This window comes from Phocoena sinus, chromosome 6 (assembly GCF_008692025.1).
Source record: "Phocoena sinus isolate mPhoSin1 chromosome 6, mPhoSin1.pri, whole genome shotgun sequence".
Lineage (NCBI taxonomy): Eukaryota > Metazoa > Chordata > Mammalia > Artiodactyla > Phocoenidae > Phocoena > Phocoena sinus.
In genome coordinates, this window is record NC_045768.1 from 92712138 (window position 1) to 92733903 (window position 21766).

A 21766-nucleotide genomic window follows, 5' to 3' on the forward strand; every position below is an offset into this window, starting at 1 on the left:
ACTTCTAACATGGTTTCTCAGATCCTCTGTGTTTACAGTGCTTTTCTCTCAGTTTCTGGAGTATCCTCCAATAATTCTGAGAGAAGATTTGTTTAAGGTTTAAATTTTGAGCCCGTACATGACTGTAAATGCCAGTTGGTAATTTATCTGGTTACGAGTTCTGTATTCAAAATAATTTTACCTCAGTTTTGAAGGCATCACTTACCTCTTGTTGTCTAGCCCAGTGTTGATGGTCAAAGAATAAGTCTAGTACCTCTTTATTTTTTTTAAAGAATTAAAAAAATAGACTATTTTTGTAGAGCAGTTTTAAGTTATAGCAAAATTGAGCGGAGGGTACAGTGATTTCTCATATACCCCCCATCTCTCCCCAGTGTTCCCCAGTAGCAGCATCCCACACTCAATTATATATGTGTTACCAATGAAGGTACTACATTGACACATCAGCATCATCCTAAGTCTGTAGTTTACCTTAGTGTTCACTCTTGGTGTTGTATGTTCTGTGGGTCTTGACAAATGCATAATGACACAAATCCACCATTATAGTATCATACAGAATGGGTTCACTGCCCTGAAAATCCTGTGTTCCAACTATTCATCCCTACCTCCCTCTTAACCCTTGGCAACCACTGACCTTTTATTGTCTCCATAGTTCTGCCTTTCCCAGAATATCATATAGTTGGAGTCATAAAATTCCTTCATGGCTTGATAGCGTTTTTTTTTTTCAGTACTGAATAATATTCTGTTGTCTGGATATAGTACCAGTTATTTATCCGTTCACCTACTGAAGGGCATCTTGTTGCTTGCTTCCAAGTTTTGGCAATTATGTATAAAGCTCCTATGAACATCCATGTGCAGGCTTTTATGTGGATGTAAGTTTTCACCTCCTTTGGATAAGTGCCAGGGAGGATAATTGCTGGATTATATGGTAAGAGTTTTGTGAGAAACTTCCAAATTTGGATTCCCACCGACAGTGAATGAGAATTCCAGTTGCTCCACATCCTCTCCAGCATTTGGTGTTATCAATACATATTTTGGATTTTCACCATTCTGATAGGTGTGTTTAGTGGTATCTCATTGTTTTGAGTTTGTATTTCCCTGATGACTTATAATATAGACCATCTTTTTATACTTTTATTTGCCATCTCTGTATCTTTGGTGAGGTGTAAAGGTTTTGGGTTCAATTTTTTTTTTTTTTTTTTTTTGCGGTACACAGGCCTCTCACTGTTGTGGCCTCTGCCGTTGCGGAGCAACAGGCTCCGGACGCGGGCTCAGCGGCCATGGCTCACGGGCGCAGCCGCTCCGCGGCATGTGGGATCTTCCCAGACCGGGGCACGAACCCGTGTCCCCTGCATCGGCAAGTGGACTCTCAACCACTGCGCCACCAGGGAAGCCCTTTTGGTTCAATTTTTAAAAGTTGTTTAATCAGTTTGTTTTCTTATTGCTGAATTTTAAAAGTTCTCTTTATGTTATGATAACAGTACTTTATCAGATATGTCTTTCCCAAATATGTTCTTATCGTCTTGACAGTGTCTTTCACGGAGCAAAAGATTTAAATTTTAATTAAGTCCAACTTATCAATTATTTCTTTCATGGATTTTGCCTTTGGCATTGTATCTAAAAGGTTCCCAACATAACTGAGGTTATCTAGATTTTCTCCTATGTTACCTTTTAGGAGTTTTATAGTTGATAGTTTTTTGTTTTACATTTAGGCCTGTGATCTGTTTTGAGTTCATTTTTGTGGTGGATATAAGATCTGTGTCTAAATTCATTTTTCTACATGTGGATGTCCAGTTGTTCCAGCACCATTTGTTGAAAACACTGTCTTTTCTCCATTTTATTGCCTTTGCTCATTTGTCAAAGAACAGTTAACTGTATTTATGGGTGACTATTTGTGGGCTCTTTATTCTGTTCCATTGATCTCTTTGTTCTTTCACCGATACCACACTGTCATGATTAGTGTAGTTATATAGCAAGTCTTGAAGTCAGGTAATGTCAGTCCTCCAGTTTTATTTTTCTGCTTCAATATCCTGTTGGCTATTTGTGTCTTTTGCCTCTCCATATAAACTTTAGAGTCAGTTTGTTGATAACCACAAAATAACTTGCTAGGATTTTGATTGGGATTGCATTTAATCTACAGATCAAGTTGGGAAGAGCTGACATCTTGACAGTGTTGGTTTTTCCTATCCATGAACATGGAATATCTGTCCATTTATATGGTTCTTTAATTTTTTTAGTCTTTGAGACTAAAAAGTGAAGCGGTCATAAAGTGCAATTATGAAGTTTATTGTGGGGTGACTTACACACAGGCAGGATCAGCTGGACGACCATCCATAGGTGTTTGCAGCTGCACTCCATACCACCAAAAGGAGTATAGGGGGATTTAAAGGAGCCAAAGCTAAAAATGGAATCTGATTACTAAGGGAGAAGCACACCCACACAGATGGGACTGGGGTTTTTCCTCCCCCCGCCAGGGGTCTCATGTCCACTAACCATCTGCATCAGCAAAAGATACTCTCCCAGTTTTCATATCAGGTAAAGGCAAGGGTAAGAGTTGATAGGAAACTTAACTGCTTTGGGTGCATTTCTTGTGAGTAAGCTAAAGCTCAGTCATGCAGAAAGGGGAGAGGGGGTGGGACTGAGGGCCTAAGAAGGAGTTGACAAAGAAGAGTCAGTGTGGTTCAGCCACTCAGAGCCCTTGGCATGTTATTCATAGTTATTTTAAGTTCTCAGTTGGATAATTCCAGCATCACTGCCATATCTGAGTCCGATTCTGGTATTTGCTCTGTCTCTTCAAACTGTGCCTCACAGTTTTTGATGAAAGCCAGACATGATATTCTGGGTAAAAGGAGCTCTGGTAAATGAGCCTTAAGTGATATGGTGGTGTGGTGTGGGAGGGAGAGATGCACTATGTAGTTCTGTGATGAGGTTTTAGTCTTCAGTGAGTCTGCCTCACCGGGCTGTGACCTTCACTTGTGCTCCTCAGTTTCCTCCCCTCTTGTGTCCTACAGGGTGGCTAGGGGGCTGAGCCTTGAAATACCTGTCACACCAGGGGACAGCTAGAGAGTTGGAGTTGGGTATTTCCCTTCCCTCTGGTCACTTAGGCCCTGATACAGTAAGGCTCCAATAAAATAGTTTCTCTCAAGGGCAGGCCTTGTTAAGAACATAATACTTTGCTGTATTTCAAAAAGGGTACTTCTCCCTTCCCTCTGCTGAAAGCATAAGGGGGTTTTTCTCTGCTCTTCACTGTGAGAACCTGATGGTGCTTCTGGAGGTAAAACTTAAAAATATGTGGAGCCCCTTCCTTCCCATGACTAGGTCCCCTGGAGTTTTTATTTTTCAGACTTGTCCACATCAAGCCTCTAGCAGTTAGTCAATTGCCTTTCAGGTTTTCCTACCCAGGTACTGGTTCCTGCAGAGGATTCTGCTACCATGAATTGTGATTCTCTGTATCTGCTTGTCTGTGTCTCCAATTTTGGGGACAGTGATTCCTTGTAACCTCACTTCTCTCACCAATCTAAGAAGAGTTGTTGATTTTTCAGCTTGTTCAGCCCTTGTTAGGACAGAGTGATAACTTCCAAGCTCCTAACATGCCGGACTGGAAATGGAAAGTTCTCTCTCTTCATTTATTTTAATTTTCAAGAGCTCTTGTTGTCCCTTTTTATAGCCACTTGTTCCCATTTTATGACTATAGTATCTTCAGTTTTCCTGAGGATACCAGTTCTTTTATTTAATCTTCGTAGGTCTTGGAACTACAAACAGTGATGCTTATTTTTATCTTTCTCATACCACTGGGTTTTTTGTTTGTTTTTTTGTTTTGTTTGACTATTGTTCATTGTCCATTCATACTTAAGAATTAAGGATTAATTACAAACGGCTTACCTTTTCTTGATTGATCAGAAGATTGTTTTTGTCACGGTACTCATCTAAATGGGAAAGTCAGCTTTGTGGGGAGTGTGGCGATGTCTGGGGCCTGTTAAGTGCCTAGGATGCAGGGAGCCGTGTGGGTGTTAGGCCGGGGGTGTACCAAATGCTAACGTCAGCTGCCCTTTCCTTGTATAGTTAGTGGTGAAGGGAAGGAGGGGATCCTGACACCAGGTACAATTCCAGTAGATCTTGATCGAATCCTGTATTTTCACGTCTACTTTTGCATTTTTTATATCGTTATACGCATCTGTTGTAAGCCTTAGGGATGTTCCAGGGATGCTCTGGATAGATTTGCTCTCTGTTCAGTCTGTATCTCATCTTCATGTATGAGCTGCCCACTTCGTGCACTGTATATATATAAGCATGCTAGGTGAAAGTGGGGGAGAATGGCTCTCTGAGCAATTGGGGTAATGTCTCACTGTTTTTATCTATGAAGTAGAATGGACAATCTTACACAGACCAATTGACCATATATCTCCTTTTTCATTTAACTTCTTAGAATTGTAAATGTTATGTAAGTACAGAAATTTATGTCTAAAAATTGCATGTCTTAACGTAAAGCCAAGGAGAGAGAACTTTGCAGAAAACCCAGAAGCATTCTTCCTCCACCCAGGTGGATCTTGTTACTTAGCGTGAATTTTGATCAATATAGTAAGCATGCTTTTGCATCATTCCACAGATATTGATAGATTGTTTTCATTTTCATATTTTTATTCAAAATATTTGAATTTTCTTTGTGATTTTGTGTTTGAACCATGAAGTTTTAGAAGATTGTTGTTTAATTTGCAAATACTGGGGTGTTTCCAAATACCTTGTTATTTATTTCTGACTTGATTCTGATATAGTTAGAGGACATACTTTGTATGATTTCACGTTATTTTAAGTGTATTGAGGGTTTGTATTCTGAGTAGCATATGGTGTATCTGGGTTAATGTCCCATGTGAACTTGGAAAAGATCTTTATTTTGACAATATTGGATTGGCATTCTGTAAATGTCAACTAAGCCTAGTTGGCTGTTTGTGACGTTCAGGTCTTTTATATCCTTTCTGATATTCCTAGCCACTTGTTATATCAATTACTGAGAAGCGTTCATATTTTTAAATACAATTATGAGTATGTCACTTTTCCTTGTGAATTCTGTCAGTTTTTGCTTTATATATTTCAGTGTTCTTTATTTATTTTATTTATTTATTTTTGGCTGCGTTAGGTCTTCGTTGCTGTGCGCAGGCTTTCTCTAGTTGCAGAGAGTGAGGGATACTCTTTGTTGTGGTACACGGGCTTCTCATGGTGGCTTCTCTTGTGGAGCATGGGCTCTAGGTGTACAGGCTTCAGTAGTTGCAGCACGTGGGCTCAAGAGTACAGGCTCAGTAGTTGTGGCATGTGAGCTTAGTTGCTCTGCGGCATGTGGGATCTTCCCGGACCAGGGATCGAACCCGTGACCTCTGCGTTGGCAGGCGGATTCTTAACCATTGCACCACCAGGGAAGTCCATATATTTCAGTATTCTATAATTAGGTTCATATACATGTAAGATTGTTATGGCTTCCCTTTCTTTGTTTTGTTTTGGTTTTTTGGCCGCACCGTCACAGCTTGTGGCGTCTTCATTCTCCCACCAGCGGTTGAACCCAGACCCTCGGCAGTGAGATCTTGGAGTCCTAACCACTGGACCACCAGGGAACTCCCTGGTATGGCTTCTTGATTGATCCTTTCGTCATTTTGGAATGTCCTTTTTGATCCCTGATAACTTTGTCCTGAAGTTACTTTGTCTGATGTTAATAATCATCTCTTCCTTCTTTATATGGTCTCTTAAATTGATTCATTTAGACTATGTTTAATGAAATTATCAATATTGTTGGGGTTGGAAAGATTTTTGCTATCTATAGTATTCTGAATCCACAGGTAGGTTATTTTGTTTATCTTAGCAGCACCTTAAAGATTTATTCCACTGTTTTCTGGCTTACATTGTTTCTGACAACAAATCTGGAGCTAGTATTTTCTGTTTCCCTAAGTTTAAGGTGTCTTTATTCTTTGTCTGCTTAAAATATTTTATTTATCATTGGTTTTCAGAAATTTGATTAGGATGTGCCTTGGTGTGGTTTTTTCCTTTGTCTTTATCTTACTTTGGCTTCATTGAGCTTGTTGACTCCATGGTTATGTACTTACCACATCTGGAAAACTTTCTGCCATTATTTTTGTCAGACTTTTTCTTCCTTCACCCCTTGGTCCTCTCTTTCATGGAGTGCATTTCATTTATGTTGGGCTAGTTGATATTGTCCTACAAGTCACTGAGGCTGTTTGTTTCCCCCAGTTTTTTCCTTTGTGTTCTGTTTTAGATATGTTCTACTGCCATGTCTCACATTCACTGGTTTTTTATCTGTGGGGTCTAATCTGCTGTTAATCATATCCAGTGATTTTTTTTTTCTTTCATTTTGGATCATGTATTTTTCACCAGTTTCATTTATTTATTCTCTTCTCCCCACCCCACCCCCATTTTTCTATTTTAAGTGTTTTTGTCTTCCTTTAGCTATTTGAGCATAGTTGTTAATAGTTCTTTTAACATCCTTGCCTGCTAATTACATCGTTTTGGTAAAAACCCGCTTGGTTATAGTGTTACAGTCTCCTGCTTTTCCACAGGTCTAATAATTTTAGTTGGGGTGTTGGACATTTGAAGTGTGTTGTGGAGCACTGGGTTTTATTGATGTCCTTTAATGAATATTGGAGTTTGTTTTGGCAAGCAGGTGCTAGGATAGGTCTATAGCAGCTTTTCTTCTTAGGGCTACTTCATCCTTCTGGTTAACGGATTATCTTTTTATGGTTTTTACTGACTGCCCTGTGTGTTCAGAGAGGTGGCTAGATGGACTTTGAACAACCCTCATGCCTTTGCAGGTTAATATCTAGCCAGACTTAAGACCACCCCTCCCCTTCCAGATGTTTGGAGCTCCCTCTGAGATCTCTCTCCTTGCCAGCACTCAGATCCACAACTCCCAGCCACCTCTCCCTCCGCAACTCCCATCTGACTCTCAGTGTAGCAGAACCACAGTGTTCTTGGTTTTCCCTTCGTGAACCATCATCCACAAGTTGTTATCGGGATGCACTTGGTTGGTGTGGGGACCTCTGCATGGGTTTTCTGCTCCCTGGTTCCATAGTCCTCTGCTGCCTGTTGTCCTGATATTTGGATCCAGATGTGTCATATCTCTTGTCCCATTTTCTAGTTGTTTGTGGCAGGAAGACAAGTTCTGTACCTTTTAGTTCTTTATGACTAGGATTGTCATTTTTTGTTGCAGTTTTTGTCCGTGTGATTTTGGTTTTGTTTTATGGCTGATTTAGGGAGATAAACTGCTGTCTCTGTCATTTTATCTTCCCAGAATCCCTTATATCTCCTATTTAAAAGATAAGTGAACAAATGGTTTTGTTACATGTTGGCTGTTTGTGGGTTTTTTTGGCCACGGCTTGTGGTTTGTGGGATCCTAGTTCCCCAAACAGGTATCAAACCTGGACCCTCGGCAGTGGAAACGCAGAGTCCTAACCATAAACCACCAGGGAATTCTCTTGTGGTTTATTTTAACTTCATACTTTATATAGCAGTTTTTCATAAGTTAACTTTTTCCTGAGTTTGAACTATTTTTTATTCAGTTTTCGTTGACTCACACTCACTTCTCTTTTAGGCCATGCTGGTGTATCTGCAAGCATGATGAAGAAACGGACATCCCACAAGTAAGCAATTCTGAAACTTGCCTTTTTAGATAGCAAACTGTGGCCTTTGGTTACATGAGATATGAGGTCATCTATGTGAGGCTCTCTCCGTGTATGAGCAGGTCTTGCCTCACAGCAGCCAGCGTCACATATAGCCTTGCTGCATGCTGAGTAGTGGTGTGCTATCTAATCCCTGTGCATTGAGGACCTGGCTAGCACTCTGCCAGGCACACTCACTTCTTTATAAGATTTTCAAATGAATGAGGAGCTTGTAATTTAGAGAAAGCATAAGTATGTTGAAAGATAATTTTAAGTGACAAATGTGTTATAAATCCTAAATTCTATAGGTACTAGAGAGTAGAAGCAACTTTTTTCCTCCCTGAAATCTTCTTTTGTGTGTAATGTAGTTATGTCCAAAAAGAAAATTGAGATACTATCTTAAATAACAATATCCACTGGTACTGTATTTTATTTAATAGATTTTACAAGTATCCACAGTATCCACTACTGTGCAGTAGTGACAGCTACTGCACCATGGAACCCTCTCTAACAAATCAGTTATGATTGTATGAGTCTTAATCGTGGATTGTTAAATATGGAAGACTCTCCTTGACCCTAGCACCTCCTAAGACTCTCCCCATAGCAATTATTTTCAAATTACTCATATTGAAATGCTTGTACCTCTTGGTCACCGCACTGTAGTGGTCAAAGAGTGTGAGTCCTCGGGGCTTTTGTGGAAAGTTTGGATGAATAAAGGTGCCTTTTAGTAATTGTTGGTGATTAAACTAAATATGTCTCTACTTAAATGAATACTTGTATATGTAATGTAAATATTTGTGATATTCAGTTTAAGAAATGACTTGGAAAGTAAAAATATGAAGATAAGGCAAGTCCTGAGGTTTGATAAAGCGTTTCTCAAATTTCATTTATTTGCCCATCACCTTCACATCTTCTGCCATATCTAGTAATCTGATAATTTATGTACTATATCTCCACTAATTATCATATCATTACCATAAATGGTACACCACCTCTTGGCACAAATAGAAGGTAATGAAAAAAAACTTAAATACAGTGGGAAATGAAAGTAAATTACACATTAACTTTGCAAAACCGGAACTCTTCATCTTTTTTCCCCTAAAACACAAGGCTTGAATACCTACCTGTTCAATTTTTGAAGTTCATATGTGTACAGCTAAAAGGTTTCTCATCCTGTATGTTGTATGATACAGGGAACTTGATCTAGTGCTTTAATATGAGGTGTGCTTGTCTCACTTAAAGGGTAGACGTTTTGAACATATTAAAAGGGAGAAGTTGAAATGAAAGGAAAAGTTATCGGTCATTTTCCTATTTTTTCTAATCTCAGTGCAAATTTGAAGATGGGTGGGATGGAAAAAAACTGAAAAGTTTCCACATTTCACAAGTGAAAGGTGTTAATAGTTGTCCTTGGAAGGGTGAGTGGGAATAATGGCTGTTGGAGAGGCTGGCCTTGGAGTGGGAAGCCCCACTGGCTCAGCTGTGGGCGTTACCAAGTTCCCTCATGTGCCTGGTGCTCTGCTTAACTCATGTAAAGTCATGGTGTTGGACTAGAACAACAAGGTTTTCAGCTTTTTATCATAGAATCCTTTCTACAGATGAAGTGTTTATAGCAAACAAATATAAGAAAGCAGAACTGGAGCCTCACTCTCCTTGCCTGCCCCCATTGTGGCTCTCCAGAAAGTAAGGCACTCGGGACTCCTCATGTGCAGCCACTGACCCGTGGTCATGCCTCCTCTCGCTTCCCGTCTTGGAATAGGGAGACTGAGCAATAATAACTCCATGTGCAGATGCCTCTGCTTGCTTGAGAGAGTCACAGGAACTCCCAGGAAACAAATGCTGGCAGAGCCACCGTCCTGAGAACGGCACCTCCCATCCCCGTGGGTGCTAGGGGATTCAGGTAATAGGTCTCCAGTGCTTGGAGCAGTACCTCTGCACCCAGAAACGTTGTGTAGCTGAGTCTTGTTCTCATTTTTTAAAGTAAATAGAAACACACTTTTGTACTTCTTGCGGGCTAGGGTCCTTGGTGTGTTTGGGGGACAAGCTGGTGGACAAGCCTTTCCTGGCTTCCCAGGAGGTTATTTGGGAAATCTGCACTGAAGTTACATCTTGAAGGGAAGTGTAGTTGGGGGACATGTAAGGTGAATTTAGCTACAGTGATTCTTTGTTTTAGTTTTCAAATGTAAATCTGGCTCTTTTCTTCCTAATTGGAATAGTGGATAGATTTACATTTCAGGGTACTGTTGGAAGGTATGACTGGGCTTTGGTGTATTTCCTACTAATGTACATTTAGAAAATGGATCATGAGCTGTTACATGCTAAGTTGAGGATTTCCAGGGAATGTTTTCCTTTCATTTTATAAGATACCAATACTAGTATCTTATAAAACTGTCACTGTGATCCTCCTCCTTGTGTCCCTGGTGTAGTCTCATTTAGTGTTCATGGCATCCCTGTCAGGTAGGGACCATGAATTCTTCCGTGCACAGAGAGATTAAGTAACTTGTCTGAGGTCATACGTATAAGAAGTGACTGAGCTAGGATTCAGAAATAGGACAGTCTGATTCTAAAGCCCATATTAACTACCACATTCCATTTCCTGAACTGTATGTTTTGTTGTCTCATATCTGAAAAATATATTATTTCTGTCCTAAACACACAGACTAGATAACAGTTGGAGCAAGCATCTAAATGATCCATGGTATTGACAATCTTAAATTGGTCAAATATGTAATACTTTTTAATCAATTTGCCAATAACTGTTATTAACACCAGTGAAAGTGACTAGTGCTTTGGAAGACCCTTGAGGCATTTGGATGTTTGCCATGGACATCTCTGATATCCTCAGGGTGTACACTGTGTAGACAAAATAATGAAAAAACCATAGTGATTTGGATGGAAAACTTGACTTTCTCCATCTTGTTTTTATATTGCCAGTTTAAGCTGGGAATGACCGTATCAGCTGTAGAACTTTTATCAAGCAACAAGTACTAGAGAAGCAGTTTTTTCTCTCTCGACTTGCTGGTATGCATTTTGCAGAAAGATAATTATTTGCCTTAATAGTCTCTTTTGAAATCTGCTGGAACACAAAGTCAGGAAACTGCTGTTATCTCACAATACTAAATAGAATAAGGAAAGAGGTCAGTAATTAATTCATACACCAAAGTACATGGTGTGTGGCAGTCATTTACTGGTTCATAGTAGAATTGTAATGGTTGAAAATTTAACTTGAAGAAGTATGGTGCCTTTAAATATTGACTATAAAAGTAAGGTATTTACTGATGAGAAACAGTAGTCAACTTAAGTCAATAAGGGAGTCTAGATAAAAGATGAAAGGTCTTAAAACAGATTTTTTTTTAATTGGGGTATAGTTGATTTATATTATGTGAGCTTTAGGTATACAACATAGTGATTCACAATTTTTAATGATTATACTCCATTTATAGTTATTATAAAATATTGGCTATATTCCCTGTGCTGTACAATATATCCTTGTAGTTTATTTATTTTATACATAGTAGTTTGTACCTCCTAATCTCCTATCCCTATTTTTCCCCTCCCACTTCCCTTTCCCTATTGGTAACCACTAGTTTGTTCTTAGGAATTCTTTTCTTGATGACCAAATAATTGGAATGGTACATTGAGAACTTATTTAAAGTATTGAGCAAAGTACAGAAATATTTTCTGCACTCTCAGTTTATCTTTTTTGGGCACATGGATGGATAGAAATTAGTGTTTTTTCTGGATCAGCTCTACTAAGAAAGGTCTGGTGCCAGCAGCAGTAGCACTTGGAAGCTTGTTAGAAAGTCTTTGGTCACTCTCCAGACCTGCGGAATGGAGCCCAGAGTCTCTGGGGCAGGGCTTGGGTATCTTTTTTCAAAAGCTCTCTAGGTGATTCAATGCAAGCCAAAGTTTGAGAAGCACTGGCCTAGACCATTATCAGAGCTGATATCTTAAAGCACGTTAGATAACTAAGTCAAGTTGTTTGGAAATGAGTACACAAAATTACAGCAATGAAGGATGATTGGATGCTGTGTACTTGGTCACCATTTTCTCCCATTGAAACTACAAGAAAAGCCATTTATAGCTTCTGGAGATAAGAAACAAGGAAAGTGATTATAGATGTTTAATTCTTGTTTCTCTGCTTTTATCCTTGAATTGTTTGGATCTTGACGGGATGCAGCTTTTTATTTGCCCTTGGCTATGTAATTCCATATGTCTTCAGTTGAATGAAGTGTCTTGGTATTTGTTTACAGTATTGCTGTTTATTTATTGACTACCTAGTAAATGATAGTTAAGAACATTTTAGACTTTTTTTCCAAAGAAAATACCAGAGACTAAGGCTGTTAAAAATAATATATCCAGGGAGAACAAAAAACAACATTACCATATTAAAGGAACTGTTATTTTAAATTTTAAAAGTTCATTGCTTTAAATCATTAATCTCACATCCTTATTTGTACTGCTCTTATTTATTTATTAAAAAAAATTTTGTTGTTGTTCATGCTGTGTGGCTTGTGGGATCTTAATTCTCCAACCAGGGATTGAACCCGGGCCCTCAGCAGTGGAAGTGAGGAGTCCTAACCACTGGACCACCAGGGAATTCCCTGTACTATTCTTAGATTGAACTGTCCAGAGATGACACACGTGTGTTTGTGTTCTTTTTATATCTTCTTCCAGTAATCTGACATATTGTTTGCTTTTATATATACTATTTCAACTCATGTAAGTAAGCTTTAATTTTTATTAAAGTTTTTTCTTTATATATATATAATTATTTATTTATTTTTGGCTGCGTTGGGTCTTCGTTGCTGTGCGTGGACTTTCTCTAAGTTGCAGCGAGCGGGGACTACTCTGTTGTGGTGTGCGGGCTTCTCATTGCGGTGGCTTCTCTTGTTGCAGAGCATGGGCTCTGGATGCGCGGGCTTCAGTAGTCATGGCTCACGGGCTCTAGAGCACAGGCTCAGTAGTTGTGGTGCACGGGCTTAGTTGCTCCGCGGCATGTGGGATCTTTGCGGCCCAGGGCTCAAACCCATGTCACCTGCATTGGCAGGCGGATTCTTCACCACTGCATCACCAGGGAAGTCCCCCCTTAAAGTTTTTCTTACTGATTTTTGAATCTGAATTAGCAATTAGAAATTAAAGTAAAATGTTAGAGTTTGTTTAATATATAATTCTTAACTTTTCTAGTACAGAAAATTTCAGATACACACAAAAATAAAGTAGTATATAATAAATCCCGAATTCCTATCATCCAGATTCAGCAATTATCAACATTTTGCCCAATATTAGATACTCTTAGTATATTTCTTGTAATTTAGGGAAGTTCTAAACCTTGTCTTCTAGTAGATGCTATAGTTGGAAGAGCTTAAATCAGTTTATCAAAAACTTACATATTTCTACACTTAATATTAAATAATATTTAATATTTTAACATATGTTTAAAAATATTTTTAAACATTCTTCTTTGTAAACTTCGGCTGCAAGGGTATTTGAACAGTTTAGGCATTCAAGGTGCAATAATTGGAAAGCTTGACTGATGATTTTAAAAAGTGGTATATTCTAATTACTGTTTTTGTCTTTAGTATTCGTTGAGGCATCCATTCTTTTTTTTTTTTTTTTGCCACGCCACGCGGCATGTGAGATCCTAGTTCCCTCACCAGCAATCAAACCCGTTCCCCCTGCCTTGGAAGCGCAGAGTCCCAATCACTGGACCACCAGGGAAGTCCCATCCATTCATTCTTTTTTACCTCCTCCTTTCGATCAAATTAAGTTGTTTATTAAATAAATTGGGCAGAAATGGTATCTATATTAGATCTCCTTGAATTCTTCTTTTAGAACTAGTGAAATGATGTAAAAAAAAAGGCAACAGAAATAAAATTTGGAATTGATAACACTAATATGTATAAATCTGTTTTTATATATAGTTTATTGCAGAATTAGGACATCCATTGCATTAAGAGTAATTAAAAATTGTTTTATCTGCCTATGAAAGTAAAATACTTAAGTCATAGAAAAATTTGAAAACACAGGTAAATTCAGAGGAAGACAACTTAATTATTTTTAATGCCATCATCCAGAGATCACACCTGTTAATAATTTAATGTATGTTTTAAAAGTTTTTTTCTGCATATCTGTATGGATAATTGTGTGTCCTACTGTGTGCCCTGCCATGCACAGTACTAAGTGCTTTGGAAACATTATTTCATTTATTCCTTGCAACGACTCTGAGGGATGTATGTACTGAGTTGAATAATGTCCTCCAAAATTCGTGTCCACCTGGAAACTGACTGTAATCTTATTTGGATATAGGGTCTTTGCAGATGTGATCAAGTTAGGATGAGGTCATACTGGACTACAGAGGTCCCCCAATTCAATGACTGGTGTCTTTATAAGAAGAAAATTTGGACACAGACTTATAGGGGAAAAGGCTATGTGAAGACAGAGATTGGAGTGATGTGTCTACAAGCCAAGGAATAAAATGTCATGTTTTTTCTGTGATTTTAATAGCTATGTAGTTATTTCATCATATAGATACACTATTACTTATTAATTCAGTGAGACCTATTGAACATTTTTTATTTCCAGTTTTCCCTGGTATGAACACTGCTCAGAACTTCACTGTAGCTGTAGCTTTGTGCTTGTCCACTGTTTTCTTTTGATAAATTCCTAGACCTGGAATTACTGGGACAGTGGATTGCCAGATTGTTCACTAGGAGGGCTGTATTTATTCTGTAAGCAGTTAGAAAATAGTACTTCATTGTAATTTGCATTAAATTTGCAGTTTTTGTTATTGGTGTAGAAAGATCATCCTACCAGCAGACCAGAACACTGAGAAATCTCTGCAAGATATACAGCAGATGGGAATAGATTTATATAAAAACTCAGCTAAGCCAAGGAACTCCCAACCACTTTCAGCTGCAAAGGGAGACCTCCAAAAAGTTGAAAAAGTTAAATGTTCAAACTAGACCCCTAGAATCTATTCAGGTCAGGGAGAGCAAAGACTGGCTGCAGTCGTCTGAATCATTATGGGTGAGAAACCATTAAGCAGTAGATGCTCACCTTACCTCCCCTGACTTGAAGTTGCTACTCAGTCTCAGCTGCTTCACAATTCCCTGGGTCCTGGCTGCTTTATCAGAACCTGTACTTAATACTCAGACACCAGGGACCCTGACTTGGCCTGAAGAAATACATCTCAGCTACAGATACCACTTAATCTTTCCTTGCATCTGAAGTATGAACACCAAGAATCATCAGGCACCTGAGGAACACTGATAGCACCAAAGAAAGTCATACATGGAACAGGGCAGCTGAACCAGGAATCTGCAAGTGTTAAGAAAGCTGCCACTCAGACAGCAGCAGACTCAACAAAGACAAGGCTAAACCCAGAAGTTCACAAGGAATCAGGAAAAGTGAAAATTATCCTCAGATATCAGAAGGTGTGTTCATTAAAAAGAAAAATCATTCAAGATAAAGAAATAATCAGTTCATAGAAATTAAAAATATTATGTAAGGTATTCAATAGATAGACTGAAATTCAAGCCTGTTTTACCTAATTCAAGAGATTGACCAAGTGCTAGTGAGGGATAATTAGAAACATATGTCACAAGTCCTGGTAACATTTCAGAATCCAGTAACAAAATTCTAAAAGCAACTTGAAGAGGAAGATGGGTTACCCTCAAAGGAGCAAGGATCAGATTGGCATCTGGTATCTCTCAACTCTGGAAGGTAGAAGACAATGAAAATACCTTTTTGCAATAAAGGTACTGAGGGGAAAAGGAATCTGAGCCTGCCTTGTATACCTAGGCAAGTCAAGGATGAGAACAAAATAATATTTTGAGGCTTGCAAGAATTTGGAGTTTGCATTTGTTAACCCTATCTGACTTACCAGAGGACATGTCTAGAAAGACCAAATATATTGGGTTGGCCAAAAAGTTCAGGTTTACGGGAAAACCCGAACGAACTCTCTGGCCAACCCAGTACGTGAGAAAAATATAAATGTTGCAGAAAGCAACAAAAATCCTCTTGTTTACTTCTAAATAAGGAAATGTTTTTTGAAAATTATTTTTAAGATAGTAGCAAGATAAATAACAGTTTGGAACAAAAGACTGAATTTCAGCAGTGTGGTGAAAGTGGCCAGGAAGGGGTTACTAGGTGCTAAGGTGTTTGTTTTTAAAATTCTTTCCTTCTTTTACTAAGAATTTTTTTGTTACTTTTAGTCTTGCTTGGACCGGGGAAGGGAAAGTATAGGTTTTGATTAATTGTAGATTTTAATAGAAAATTGTAAGTTTAAATAGGATTTTTTTTTTTTTTTTTGGCCGAGCCATGTGGCTGTGGGAAGCTCCCTGACCAGGCATCGAACCCGCACGCTCAGCAGTGAAAGCATGGAGTCCTAACCACTGGACTGTCAGGGAATTTAAATAGGATATTTAGGAAGTTAGAAGTAATTGCTGTAAGTTTAGAAATAAGATCTATAGATTCCTACAGCTTCCATTAGAAGCTTTATTTGGTGCAAAGAAACCTTGCTCGTCCTAGCTGTATAGATAAAGGAAGAAAGGGGTGAGGAAATGAGACAAAGTATTGCAAACAGAAACACAAAGCAAAATGTTAGAATAGACCAAGCATATTATTTACCACAGCAAAAGTTAATGATTAAGGGCTTCCCTGGTGGCGCAGTGGTTAAGAACCCACCTGCCAATGCAGGGGACATGGGTTTGAGCCCTGGTCTGGGAAGATCCCACATGCCGCGGAGCAACTAAGCCCGTGCGCCACAACTACTGAGCCTGCGTGCCACAACTACTGCAGCCCGTGCGCCTAGAGCCCGTGCTCCGCAGCAAGAGAAGCCACCGCAATGAGAAGCCCACGCACCGCAACGAAGAGCAGCTCCTGCTCACCGCAAGTAGAGAAAGCCCGCTCACAACAACGAAGACCCAATACAGCCAAAAATAAATAAATAAATATTTTTAAAAATTAATGATTAAAGTCCCCTTAAAGAAAGTGAGGAAATAAAATCCATGCAAAAAGGAGGGATTGTGTTTCTTCAGAATTAAAGGATATAGGAGCCACTTTGAATAGGGATGCTTGCTGGCTAGATTTGAGTCCCTTGTGTTGTCCAGAAGATGGAGGAGAGCCTTGTGTACTATACCACTGGAGGTGACCAGGATAAAAACTGCTTGTTCTGAAATGTGATTAGAAAGCATCAAGCATCTCCCTCTTCAGAAGCAGTTGCGGTTCCAGAAGAATGCCACTAATGAGTATAGAAAGGATGAGTGACTGAACTAGAAAATCACTGCTGTGAGTCTTCCAGTTGCCCTTTCCTGCTATCAATGGCTAAGTTTATATTGGTTTTGTTGAGAATCATAGTAGTAGAAAATTTCATGCCTCTGAATCTAGGATGGAATCTTTGCTGTTTGTAGTCAGTGTTTTCCAGAGAAACAGCACCAATGGTGCGTGCATAGAGAGACTGGAGATCCAGGGAAGAGCTGATGTTGCCGCTTGAGTCTGAAGGTGGAATTGCCTCTTTGTGGGGGGGCGAACACTCTTTCTTAATACCTTTAACTGATTGGATGGGGCCCAACTATGTTATGGAAGGCAGTCTGTCTGTTGATTTACATTTTAGTTTCATGTAGAAAAATACCTTCACAGAAAACATCTAATGCTTGATTTAGATACCTGAATACTGTGGCCCAGCCAACCTGACACATTAAAATTAACCATCACACTGGTGAAGATGCTGAATTTGCTTATAATTTTGGTAGTAATAATGGAATGTCTGTGTGAATTACAAAATGGTGCATATGACTGAATTCTTTCTTCAGTGAGTTTTGGGAACCAACCTCTGCCTTTGCTGTGAAGAAAGCCTGATTCTGTACACAGGATGAAACACAAGGACTTTTGCCTAAAGATCAAAAGAAGATAGGTAATTGTCTATTTGAAGAAAAACATAATGCTAGCAAAGATTCTTGTATTCTAAAGGAGGAATAATCACCTTCACCAGCCATATCCCTACAGAGGGCCAGTTGGATGTAGTGGCACATTTTCAGGGATTATGAAAAGGTCTTGAGGTTCACTTTCTTTCGGGTTTGAGTATTAGTAGTAGTTACAAGTTACAGACTCAATATGTTATTAAGGTTTTTTCCTCTCCACTAAGTTTTATACTGAAGTCCTTAAAAATTAATCTTATTAATTCATTTAAGGTTATATAGATTGGTTCCTTACTATGAACAATATTGAATTTAGCTCTTGCTTTTCTCCTTTCTCTCTCCATTTAATATCAGGTACTTTGTTCCAAGTAATATTCTTTTGCTTGGTGAGCTTCTTATACTTTACATATTCTTCTTTCATTCCCCTTTTCAGAGTAGTGTTAACTGTATTTTCAGAGCAGGTAATAGTTAAATTCTACTCTATTTCTCTTGTTCCTGTGTTTGTTCTATAGTAAGAGATATTCACTGCTTACTATCAGCTCTGTGCTGAAACTTTTCTAAGTGTTCTTTCTTTTTTTCCCTCTTAATATTTATTTATATGGCTGCAGCAAGTCTTAGTTGCGGCACGTGGGATCTTCAGGTGTGGCATGTGGGATCTAGTTCCCTGAGCAGGAATCGAACCCCGGCCTGCTGCATTGGAAGCACGGAGTTTTAGCCACTGGACCATGAGGGAAGTCCCCAGGCATTCCTGATTATCTGAAACTCTGTCCTGTACAGTCGTCCCTTGGTGTCCGAGGGGGATTGGTTCCAGGACCCCTTCACACCATACCAAAATCCATGGATGCTCAAGTCCCCTATATAAAATGGCATAGTATTTGCACATAACCCACATAAGTCCTCCCATATACTTCAAATCATCTCTAGATTACTCATAATACCTAATACAGTGTAAACACTATGTAAATGGTTGTAAATACAATGTAAATGACAGGTAAATTGTTGCCTGCGTATGGCAAATTCAAGTTTTGCTTTTTGGAGTTTTGGGATTTTTCTATCCATGTTTGGTTGAATCTGAGGATGTGGAACCCATGGATATGGATGGCCAACTGTTAACTTCTTCAGGAAGCATTTGTGAGAACAGTATTCCCCGCGTTCTTTTGTGTTTACACAGTTTTATCTGTATACTTTTACTTGGAGGTCAGTATAGAATTCTTGGCTGCCTGTAAAACCCTCACCTCACATTTTCTTTCCTGAGAACCTTAAGTTTGTCACTCGGTTATCTGGTGGCACACGCATGGTGTCACTGTGTGATTTTCTTTTCCTTACACATGTGATTATCCTTACACATGATGCAGTTCTTTTGCTTGGATGCCCACGAGATGTTATTTTCTTTAAAGTTTGTTTGTTTCACTAGACTGTCTTAGTGTCAGTAGTTCTGGGTCAGTTTTCCCAGGGGCATGTGTGTACATTTAAGTCTTTTATTTCTGGATATTTTTCTTGAATTATTTTAGTATTCTTTCTGTTCCTCTGATTTTAGCTTTTGGGTGATTCTGTTACATGGAAGTTGGAATTTCATATCTGTTCCCATCTGTCTCTTTTTTATTATCTGTTTTCCTTAAATGCCCCATGGTGTCAATTTCTTCCATGTTCCTCTAGTTTAGCCTTCATTTCTGAAAAGTTTTCAAATTGCTGCTTGTTTGTTGACTGTGTCTGATTTTTCTCACATCTTCTCTTGTGTAGCTATCTCTCATCTGGGCTCTTATGTTTTTGATGTAAGTTCCTCTTTTATGGCCTCTGTTATGTGCATAATGTTAGGTGGTAATTTCCATCTGCCTTGTGGGCATATTTTTGGGTTTGCCTCCGTTGCCCATTGGTGCCACCATGGTTCTCTCCCGAGACTTTTGTACATGAGAAGGGGTGAGAGTATTCCAGGACAGCTATCCTTGCTGCAGAGCTCTTCAGTATTCCCATGGCATACTCAAGTTTCTCTGTATAGTCTCCTATGTGATACCTGTTGAGGTCAGCCTCCTTTGGGCCCACCCTGTAAGCATCTGAACTTCATCTTTCCTTTACCCACGGGCCTCACCCTACTCAGGATGTTATTCTCAGTATGTGTCCTCAGTTCAGGGCTCTGCCTTTCCTGGAAGGCCATTTGGCTGGGTGTTTGCAGAGACTTAAGGGCTGGGTTAGACACAGCGTTTTCTGGTCTCATGTCCTGCATATAACCTTGTGAACCCTTTTACAGTCCAACTGGAGAAGTTTTCCTTCTGAGGTGTTCCCCAAATGGTGTTCCCTATCTTGCTTAGGTAAAGGACTGTGTCAACTGATTCTAGGCCTCCTTGAGACAGCTTTAATATCTTGTTGTAACCTGTTTCTCTGTTTCACAAAACCACTAAGTTTACCAAGCTGGTCTACTTAAAATATATACAACTGTAGTTTTAAATATTACAGGCTACAATAAATTACTTGTTTTTAAAAGTTTATTTGTATTTATGCCATTTGTTCACCACTTTTATTTGTGGTTTACCAGATGAGAGCTTTATGCCCACATAAGCTCTGGGTTCTTATGAGTGGGTTCTTTTCTGCTCCCTAAATTTTTTCATTCTTGGCATATAGCAGCATCCATGTGCCAGCATGGCTTTGGCCTTCAGCTTGCGTTCAAGCTAAGTCTTGTCCCTTGTCTCTGGATTTCTACATGAAATGAAGATTTTTTTCCCTGATATTGAGAGCCAGGTGTATTACTTGTAAACATTGTATGTAGATTTTTCGATTGTTTGTAATTGAGAAAGAATGTAGTTTGGTGTTACTTCAATAATTTTTAATACTACATTAAGTATTTGTTACAAATTTAAGTGTTGAAGGTTATGTTTTCTAGAGAAGTAATGATAGTATAAATGCATGGATAGAAGCCAGCCTGAACTCCAGTTTAAGAAAAAGTTAAATGTCTAGTTTATTCTTATTGTTTAAGCCAGTGGGGACAAAATTATGTGGGCATTAGAATGGGTGAAATTGAGTTTCTTTTTAACGAGAAATGGATTTCTATTTTATAAAGCCATATGCATGTGCGGTTATTTCATGTAGTCAGCCCTTGTCTTTCTTTGATTAATTTGGATAATTGTGAGTTGATTGAATTAAAGGAAACTCAGAAAGCTGAAAAACTGATACTTAATTTTAAGGCTAAGTTGCTATTGACTAGTTGTGTTTTTCTGCGTGTCCTGAGTTAGGGTGCACAAGAAGCTTCTATTGCTAGAGACAGGCCCCACCTGTGAGCCACCACTGCACGGCTGTGGGACTGGGAGATGGCTGCCTATAGCCACCTGAACCCCGAGTGTGGCAACATTAGCTAGCATAGGACCCGGAGCATCTGTGATGGGAGCATGCTAGCTAGCAGTAGTTGTGTTGGTAGGAGTGCATACTTTTGAGATGATACCTTACGTGTGTATATGTGTGAATACAGAAAACATCGGAGCAGTGTGGGGCCGAGCAAACCTGTTTCCCAGCCCCGGCGGAACATCGTAGGCTGCAGGATTCAGCATGGGTGGAAAGAGGGGAATGGCCCCATCACCCAGTGGAAAGGAACCGTTCTGGACCAGGTGCCTGTAAATCCTTCTTTGTATCTTATAAAATACGATGGATTTGACTGTGTTTATGGACTAGAACTTAATAAAGATGAAAGAGTTTCTGCGCTTGAAGTCCTCCCTGATAGAGTTGGTAAGTTCTCTTTACTGTTTGTGCGTTATATGCTTTAAAAATGATTATTGAAATGGATGCTTTTTGATTATTAGCATTACTGGTATTTTTTTAATTGGAGCATAAGTACTTCTGATACACATTTAAATCAGTCACCTAAAACCACAAAAACTGCTCAGCAAATGTTCTAAAACCAAAGTTCAAGGAACTGTGAAGGATATAAAGACGTATAAAATTGTTCCCCAAGAAGTCGACAGTCTAATAATTTCTAATATGATTATTTCCCACATTTTGCTCAGTTTATCTGGACTCTGGTGAGTAAGAGTATTTCTCATTAGCTCAAATATTCAGTGTGCTCATTTCATCAGATTATAATAGCTCAGAAAAATTTCATGTATTTATTTTAGGATCTTTATGTGAAGTGAATTTTTATCATTGTGTATTATTATATAAGTGATAATTGTACCTTCAGCCAAAATTTAAGCAACCAAAACATGTGAACTC

The 21766-nt window shown here is 38.9% G+C and overlaps 1 protein-coding gene across 2 annotated transcripts in view; it reads left to right on the forward strand.

The window, feature by feature from the left end:
- SPIN1 (spindlin 1) overlaps window positions 1-21766 on the forward strand; it is a 72910-nt gene that overhangs the window by 38932 nt on the left and 12212 nt on the right. For both annotated transcript variants that reach the window (XM_032634639.1, XM_032634640.1), the window contains 2 exons: window positions 7589-7637; window positions 21030-21283. In XM_032634639.1, the coding sequence (XP_032490530.1) occupies window positions 7589-7637; window positions 21030-21283 (303 nt within the window). The remainder of the gene's footprint in view (window positions 1-7588; window positions 7638-21029; window positions 21284-21766) is intronic.